This window comes from Pagrus pagrus, assembly GCF_965226575.1.
Source record: "Pagrus pagrus genome assembly, chromosome: 8".
In the NCBI taxonomy this organism is placed as follows: Eukaryota; Metazoa; Chordata; class Actinopteri; order Spariformes; family Sparidae; genus Pagrus; species Pagrus pagrus.
The window spans coordinates 29907607-29916765 of record NC_140192.1 but is presented as its reverse complement, the minus strand read 5'-3'; the positions used below and the strand labels follow the sequence as shown (position 1 = coordinate 29916765).

The window sequence follows — 9159 nt, the reverse complement described above, 5'->3', positions numbered from 1 at the left end:
TCAAGCGTCACACAGATATGTAGCTACAACTTCCGTTGAGACTTTCACAATAAAGTAAAAGACTGATGAATGACTACAGTACAAACGTGAAAACTAACTTTAAAAGGAGAAATCTGTTAAAACGTTAATTTAACACGATTTCCAATTTGATGTTTACGTCAGAGACAGTCAATTGAGTAGCAGACCTGCTTTATGGAATATTATTCCCGTCATACAGTTGTAGTTGGTTACTACTTGTCAGCTCCAGTATTGTCCTATACTGTGTACAATAAAAGGTCAGTTCACCCAAATTACAAAATCACATATTTTCTCTCCAAATCCCTGTTGTACCTGTTCATGTAGATGGTTTCAGTTTTAGGTCACACTGTTCCCAGATATCCACCTCTGAAACTAGTGTGGCCATCACAATACAATGGAAACAAATAGAATTTTGCTGGTGTTCATGAGAGCACTGAAAAATTGTGTTTTAACAACTGATCAGTTGTTCGTTCTTGACCTTGGAAACTGGGTCCACACAGCACAAGCAGATGGAGTTTCCAGGGTAAAGGATGAACTTTGAAGCTCTGCTGTTAATGCAACATGGATGAGAAATCCTAAAAGTGCCCAAAAGAAACACTATGAGGCCTATTGAAATAAAGGACAAGCCCAATCTGCTGATCAACACCATGTGATATGATCAAAAAGCTCCAGAACAACTACTAAATGAACAATGTGGTGAGATTATTTTCTCTACATATTCTCTACAAAAAGAGAACAGCAAAAGCCCTGATTCCAAAACAGCTGGGACGCTGTGTAAAACATGAATAAAGCAGAATGTGATCATGTGCTAATCCGTCTTGACATATACTCCATTGAAAACAGTACAAAGACAATATATTTATTGGTTTAGCTTATCAAATTCATTTGTAAATATATGCTTTTCTGAATTTAATGCCAGCAGCATTTTTCAAACAAGTGGGGACAGGAGCATCAAAGATAGTTAAAATTGTGGAATTCTCCAAACACACCTGTTTGGAACATTCCACAGGTTCGTTGGTAACAGGTGATGGCATGTGTAACTTACACCTGTGTAACTTACGCCTGCATCTGTGATATGCGGGTGATTCGCTTTCTCAGGGAGCGGGCCCTCTGTAACTGTCCCTCCCGCTTGGTCAGACTTACTATTTATATTTATTTATGACGTATCATCTGTTTTACTTGTGGTGTATTGTGAATTTTTATTTCAATTGTATTGTTTCAGGCTTTCAATTTGCTGACCAAAAAGTTCTCAGCCACCAGCTCAGCCTCTGTCCCCCCCCCCCACCACCCTCACAACATTTACATTTACATTTAGGGCATTTAGCAGACGCTTTTGTCCAAAGCGACTTACAATAAGTACATTTGTCACAAGAAAGAAACCTCAACATATCACCATCGATAAAGTAGAAAAGAAAAGATAGAAAAGCAAAGTAGGTGCTATTTATCAAGGATACCATAAGTACATAAGTGCTATAATGTAAGTGCTAAGGGTAAGAGCATACAAGTGCATATACATTTATTTTATTTTTTTTTTTTGTTTGTTTTTGGGATGGGGGGTTGGGAGGGAGTCATGCTATGCGGGGTCGAGGTGAAGTCTGAACAAGTGAGTCTTGAGTTTTTTGCAGAAGATGGCGAGTGGTTCTGCTGTCCTGATATTGGTCGGGAGTTCGCTCCACCAGAGCAAAGAAAAGTCGCGACTTTGCTGAGCGAGTTTTGTTTGCTCTCAGCGATGGTGATACCAGCCAGCCAGCTGATGTAGTAGAGCGAAGTGCTTGCACTGGGGCATGTGGTCTGACTAGTGTTTGGAGGTAGATGGGTGCAATTCCATTGATGGCCTTGAAGGCCAGCACCATGGTCTTGAATCGGATGCGGGCTGCAAATGGAAGCCAGTGGAGGTCACGGAGGAGGGGGTCACATGGGAGAATTTGGGTAGATTGAAAATGAGGCGCGCTGCAGCGTTCTGGATACGTTGCAAGGGTTTAGTCGCAGAGGCTGGGAATCCAGCCAAGAAAGAGTTGCAGTATTCCAGGCGATCGGACCAGAAGTTGCGTCGTGTCCTTTGTGCGGATGTTGTAAAGGGCAAATCTGCAGGATTGGGGCACCGCGGTGATGTTGGGGCTGCAGGATAGTCTGTCGTCGAGGATCATGCCCAGGTTCCTCGCAGTCGATGAAGGCGATACCGTGACGTCCTCGACAGTGACTGACAGGTCCATGTGAGGGCAGTCTTTCCCCGGGATGAAGAGGAGTTCAGTTTTACTGAGGTTGAGCTTGAGATGATGCGTAGTTGTCCAAGCTGAGATGTCTGTCAGACATTCCGAGATGCGCGTGGCAACGTACACAACCACTTTGTCTGCTGCTACAGCTACTGCTGGGTCACAAACCCCAGCAGCACCTGAGCAACAGCTAGTAAGTCTTTTTGTGAAATGTTGTGTCAAAAAAGTGTCAGTGGTCATTGTTTTGCTTGTCATTGTATTATTTTGATGTTTATTTTATTACATTTAACAGATATTGTACGAGCACAACACCATGTCCTCTGGCCGATCATCTACCCCCAGCACAGCCACTGCCCCTCCCTACATCACCATCCTACCAAATACTCTCTCCACTTAAACCGCTGGTCCCTCTGGGGCACCTGCCACGACCCAGGCAGCACCTGAGCAACAGCTGGTAAGTCATTTTGTGACTAGTTAGACAGATGAGTTAGTTTTCTGCCTGTGACATTGATTTTGATGTACTATATTTTCCAGCAGGCTGTTGATGAGCACGGTATCCCAGGGATGGACCAAGTTGATGGCCTGGCAGAGTACTTGGTGGGGCTTAGGACTGAAACTGGCCAAACACTCAGCAACCAGCAGGCCAGCACAATTATAGCCCTTTGGCAGAACCTCCTGCCATATGACTAGCAAAGAGTGGTGTATGCTGTGCGGCACCAGGTGCGTCTGACCACAGGACGCTTAAGTGTGTTGAAAAAAGAGACCTGAATTTACACCAGGTGTGGAGAGCACGACATGTTGCCCCTTGGTGTCTTCAGGACGCACTTCAGGATGGACTCTGACTGTCACTGACTACGGGAAGATCAGGCAGCTGGTCCTGGGTAATGCCACAGTAATGCAGAGCACTACTCTGCAGTTGTTTCAGATCAATCAAACAACACTGGTTCAATGGCACAACAAGAGACTGAAGAGGCAGGGCAGTAGTATTCTGCTTCAAGGGTCAACTTGCCTACCTCTATTTCAGTCGCTCCTGCGCCTCTCCCACCTGTACAGGTGCGCCCCACAGCTGCACCCCCACGCCCTGGACCCCAGCATCAGTACCACTTGCCCCACAGTACAGCAGGACAGGCAGTGGTCAAGAGGAAGTCTGCAGCTCAGAGGCAGTTGTTCCCTCAGCCAGTCCCTCCACCTACATCTGACACTTTGCCTGTTGTCCCAAACCCCAGCCCTGTCATTGCTCCACTTATATTTCTGACCCCACAAGCACCTGGAGCCCAACAGATCGCTCCTTCTGGCCTGCTTCTCTCCCCACCACCTGCCCGCAGGACTTACACCCGGACAGTTGAAAAAAATAAATGTAGTTAGTGCCAACAGCCCCGCAATAAGGAAACTGGTCACAGCCAGTATTATGGACACATAAAAAAGCCAACATGCCAGTTGAGCAATGGATGGAGGAGATGCGGAGAAAAAGATTTGTGACATTCTTGTGACATTCTTGTTCTGTCCCTGTGTGTACGTAATGTAAATAGTTTTAAAAGAAAATAAATGTTTTGTTATATTTTAGTCTTGTTCTAATAGTTTCCTAGCCTTATTTATCTTCTATTTTTAGTTTATTTATTATATTATATTATATTTATTTTATTTTATATACTTGTATAATTTTTTTCTTAGTATGTGTGCTATAGTTTTAGATGTGTGTGTGTATGAAAGGGAGCATTAAGGTGTGAAATTTGTATTAAATTTGCTTTATTTCCACAGAAGTATCTTTCCCTTATTTCTACCAAAAAAGTCAAGCAAATGTAAGCTTTTTGCAAACCCTAGCATATAATGAAAATACAACAAAGGAACAGAACAGTATTTCAAACAGTTCCACATTGCATGAAAGCATGCAAACTAATCATTCAGAATTACATTGTTGCAGTACTTTCAATACTTCTATTCACTGGTCAGAAATTTAAAATATATTCTAGTCAAAAGTAAATGCAAAACATATGTGTCCAGCTGTGGTGATTTTTACAAAGGTTTCTTACATTGCTATATAAAGTTTGTTATTGTTATTTCATAAGTAATCACATTTTGACATTATGTAAGCATTCAGCAACACAATGAACTGCTATTTGGCTGTATGACATTCACAAGAAGCCCCTATCCAATTTGATAGATTCATAACACTTGGCAATTTTGGGTAGCAACATGTTCCAGTCGGGGACCGAACCGGTGACCTCTGGGTCCACAGCTTCCTGCCATACTCCAGTTAAGTGTCATGTTTGGTGATATATTTCTCAAAATAATGGAGAGAAAACAGTGTCCAGTAACTTGTGATGGGCAGCAAAGACACTAATAAGTATCAGTTCACTTCATTTCTCTCAATTTCTCAATTTATCCTCTCTTTTCTTTAATTTCTTTCCTTCTTCTCCTCCCCCATACAGACTATTGTTCCTCAGCCAACTGTCCAACTGTTCAATTCTCCAGATTGTTATTTATGCATTTTGTTTTTTAAAGCGAATGCTAATAGGTGAACTGGAGCACCTGGTGAAAACCTGTACAAAAACCCAGCAACCATCTGCATTGGTGGGACAGATGTCGACATTGTGGAATCATACAAATACCTGGGTGTTGTGATCGACAATAAACTGGAGTGGTCTACAAACACGGAGGCAGTCTACAAGAAGGCCTGAGCCGGCATTACTTTATGAGGAGGCTCAGGTCCTTTAATGTCTGCAACCAGATGCTCCAGATGTTCTATCAGTCTGTTGTTGCGAGCACCATCTTCTTCGCTGTGGTGTCCTGGGGTGCGGGCATCAAAGCAAGGACAACAGACTTTATAACGCTCACTCCAAAACACACAAATCATTTTTGCGCTTTAAATTATTATCACTGTAAATAAAACGGCACCTTATCCTCTTGCACCTTATGTCCCACTTATCTTTACTCCTCGATACCTCAACATTTTATTTTATTTACCTCAGTATTTTATTTAATCTTATTTTATTACTACTTAAGCATTTTATTGTATATAGTATTTTATAGTCTTTTGTATATTGTATATAGTACTTTAGTGTTTCTATATTTGCCCTTGTATTTTGATTGTTTTTGTACTTGAATGTACTGCTATGATAACCTAATTTCCCCTCGGGGATTAATAAAGTTATCTATCTATCTATCCAGGATAATCCACAGACATCTCAGGGGAAGATAACTGAAAAGCTGGGTGCATAGCAAAACTATTTATCGTGCTAAACACATACCATTAGTGATAAATGCAACAATATGTTTTGTTTTGTGTAGTTTGGATTAACCTTTCATTAATTTCCCACACAATTGCAATGGGAACTGGTAGTGCTGCCACTGCAACAGCTACTAGAGGGCTCCTTGAACATACCATACTATCTAATGCCATACCCACTGGGGGAGAAGTCACCCCCATTTCTCATTTGCAAACATATACTGTTACAATAACGGGGCCCTGGTCTGTTTACTAATTTTGATATGGGCTATAATGTGTGCAATAACCATATGTTATGTTTATGTACTAAGTGAACACAAGATCCCATTCACTACATTTTACACTACACATCCCAAAGCTGATGAAAACAACCCGCCCGCTTTTATTTTGAAGACAGAATGAGTGTGCTGGTTAACTTGCCGCAGCTGTGGTGTCATGGTGTCCAGTCCAGCGCAGCTTGCTTCCTGATGATACCACGGGATGATACTCGCGTCGATGCTCTTCTCTCCGGCTTGCGGCGCCTAGCGGTAGACGTAGCGACCTACAAGTGAACGTAGCATCCTCAGCTGTCACTTTTATCACATGAAAACGCCTGGTCTTATTTGTCCGTGCATATGAAGATCAATCATCGTTATGTGTTCTTTACATATGCAGGAATACATATTTTAATCACTCACCGAAGAGCAATGAGTCACTGCTGGCGATTCATTCTAAAATTACATTCAGCTTTGTTTGCTGTCTTGAACACACCCCGCTGAGTACCCCGATATTGTTCAAGGGGAATAATGGCTGCACAGGAGCCGTCTCCACCATCTTCCCTGGAAGGCAACAAACCGGGCTTCCCAAAGAAAATTCTGGCCAACAGCCTGGAAGACAAGCATCTGTGCAATTCGTGCCAGAAGATCCTGAGAAGGCCGTTACAAGCTCAATGCGGTCACCGCTTCTGCTCGTTCTGTTTCAACAAGATTGTGAGGTGAGTAGTGTCATGGTTGCCAGCGAGCTAGCTAGATGTGTAGCCTGTGTGAGCAATCAGAGCTTGTCACCAATCCTCCCTCAAAGATTGTTCAATTTATGGCTGTAAGTCCTGCTTATTGTCACAGGCAAGGCTGTATATAACTGCAAAGACAGGTTAGGCTGTAAACACTGTAAAGACCCGCTGTAAAATTCGGCACACAGGTCATTCACCAGTCACCGCTGGGTATTAATGACATCTCAACTAGTGTGATGGGTTGTCCAGATGTCCTCGTTGTGAAGTCCCGTTAACCTCTGTCGTGGTTACCGGAGCAAGCAGCGCAAATGTCGAAGTGTTGAACCCGACAGTGTGTTTTGTTAAACTGATATCAGGTCAGTGTGCATGCTAAATGTACGAGCAACTGTTAAGCCTTTGCAATGTGTTCCTCTCAGTGTGTGTACTTCACTACCGACATCTAACTGGACATGTTGATGGGAGCTCAGGATGACCTGACTGACAGACATGGGATATGTGTACTTGTCTACGACTTTTGTAACGCTGGGATGACAGGGGTAGGACTGAGGACACGACTCTGATTGCTGCTGAAGTTTACAGTTTTTAACCTGTCTGAATGTTTTGTGCAGCTAATGCACAGTTTGTGGTAATATAGTGCAGTACAGTACAGACGGCCTATGTGATTACAGTACACACAAACAATAAATACATGAATAAGCTGAACCTTCTCAGGTCACACAATCGCAGTGTCATAGATTTCAGTATAACTCTGTTGAAGTTGGTCTACATGTGACCAACAAATCCAGTTGCTTTAGTGGAAATCCAGTTGTGATGACTTTCTAATTTAGCTACTACAGTGATTACATGAACATGAACATCAACTAAAGACAGCCCACTTAAGTAGGTCCTGCGTTACGATCTTGCTCTCCCTTGTAGATGGTCCCTCTGTTTAAATCAAGACTGCAACTACAGTATGCTCATATAGTCCGCATCAGTAAAAGGAGGCAAATGTCCGTTAATTTGCTTCACCTCAGCTCCGCTGATGTGGCTAGGGGTGTGTGACCCTAGCTACATCAGGGGAGCTGAGGTGAAGCAAATTCATATTTTTATGTTCCAACCTGACATGGACATGACACATCTCAAAAATGGTAGAGAATGCTTAGAAATAACTGATAACTGAAACTTAAGAAGACAAAGTTCCTGTGCCAAGCCCTTTTTAACTTGGAGATATAGAAAGCATCCTGACTGGAAACAGGAAGGCTCTACAACGGGTGGTTAAAACCACCCAGAGCATCTCTGGTACCAGCTACAGAGCATCTCTTGTACCATTAATAGAGCATCAGTGAAGTGAGGTGTCTGCACAGAGCCCAAAGATACTAAAAGACAACACCCCCCAACCACAGTGTGTTGACTCTGCTGCCATCTGACAACAGATACAGAAGTGTCCACAACTAATATATATTTTTTATTGTTACTTTATTATTTATTCATTAATTTTATATCATTTTATTTTGTGAGCAGCATAAAGGAACTATTGCAAACATTTTGTTGTTTAACCCTGTATTGTATAGTGACTAATAAATGAATCTTGTATCTTGTATTCCGAAATAAATGTATATTTAATTAAATCCCCACAATTAAGAGACACACAGAAAACTCAGTAATATTCCCACCTATGAGTGCTGGCTGGATTGTGGGAACTTGTCGATGTCAACAGGGGCTTAAAAGCAACTTTTCCCCCAGTAATCTGATCCTGTAGTTTACTGAGCAGTATGGTAACTGATTACAGACCAACTGGATATAAACAGGGTTTTACAGTAATAAGACTAATGCAACCAATATAAACCCATTTTTCTTGTGTTATCACATTTCTCACAGTAATCTGTGTTATTTGTGTGCATGTCTCTGTGTTTTCTGTAATGTGACCAACTGTGGCTACAATAGGACATCATGGGGTTTTACCATATTATTTTATGAATATCTGTTGTTTGTTTGAACCTTTATTCAGTCAAGGGAATATATCTGTACCTTGAGTTCAGATCCCAGGGTCAGGAGTGAACTCGACAGTCTTAGATGGTATTGGATAGCACTGATGGTACAACCCTGGTTCCAAAAAAACCCCCAACTTTTTTTACTGACAGCCATTTAAGACATGTTGCTTAGCCGATGCAGTAATCTCCTTTATACAGTCATGTGTTTGACAAAGCAGTGAACCTTGCCCCATCCTTGCTTGTGACCAGCTGAGCCTTTCAAGGACGCCCCGTTCATACCCACTCATGATACTATTACTCGTGGCCAGTGAACCTGTTTACATGTGGAATGTTCCAAACTGGTGTTGTTGGAGCGTTCCACAGCTCACCCAGTCTTCTGTTGCTCCTGTCCCAACTGGTTTGAAACATGTTGCTGGGATCACATTGAGAATGAGCAGATATTTTCAAAACAGGTTTTTAATCACACACATAAGAATAGATCAAATCAGATGATTAAAAAAATAACAGATATGTCAGGAGAAGACAAGAAGCCATCGGGCTAATATGAAGGACCCCTGCCCTTCATTACGGATACAAATAAATAGGAAAAAACTATAAAAATGTAATAACATAATTCAGAAAATACAAGTGCCAAGTATCATTAAAAAGCACACAATAAACAGAATAACTAAATCAATAGACAATGATCCAATGTATAATATATATGTCCAAATATAGAAATACATACACAATAATACAAGAAAA

At 41.8% G+C, this 9159-nt stretch overlaps 1 protein-coding gene across 3 annotated transcripts in view; it reads left to right on the top strand.

Moving 5' to 3' along the window:
- The first annotated feature begins 6006 nt into the window (after nucleotides 1-6006).
- The window catches only part of LOC311261406 (TNF receptor-associated factor 2-like), a 30062-nt gene continuing 26909 nt past the window's right edge, over nucleotides 6007-9159 (top strand). For all 3 annotated transcript variants that reach the window (XR_014623148.1, XM_084359990.1, XM_084359989.1), the window contains exon 1: nucleotides 6007-6430. Coding sequence is in view for 2 of the 3 variants with exons in the window: in XM_084359990.1 (XP_084216116.1) it covers nucleotides 6243-6430 (188 nt within the window). In the remaining variant the exon portion in view is untranslated. The remainder of the gene's footprint in view (nucleotides 6431-9159) is intronic.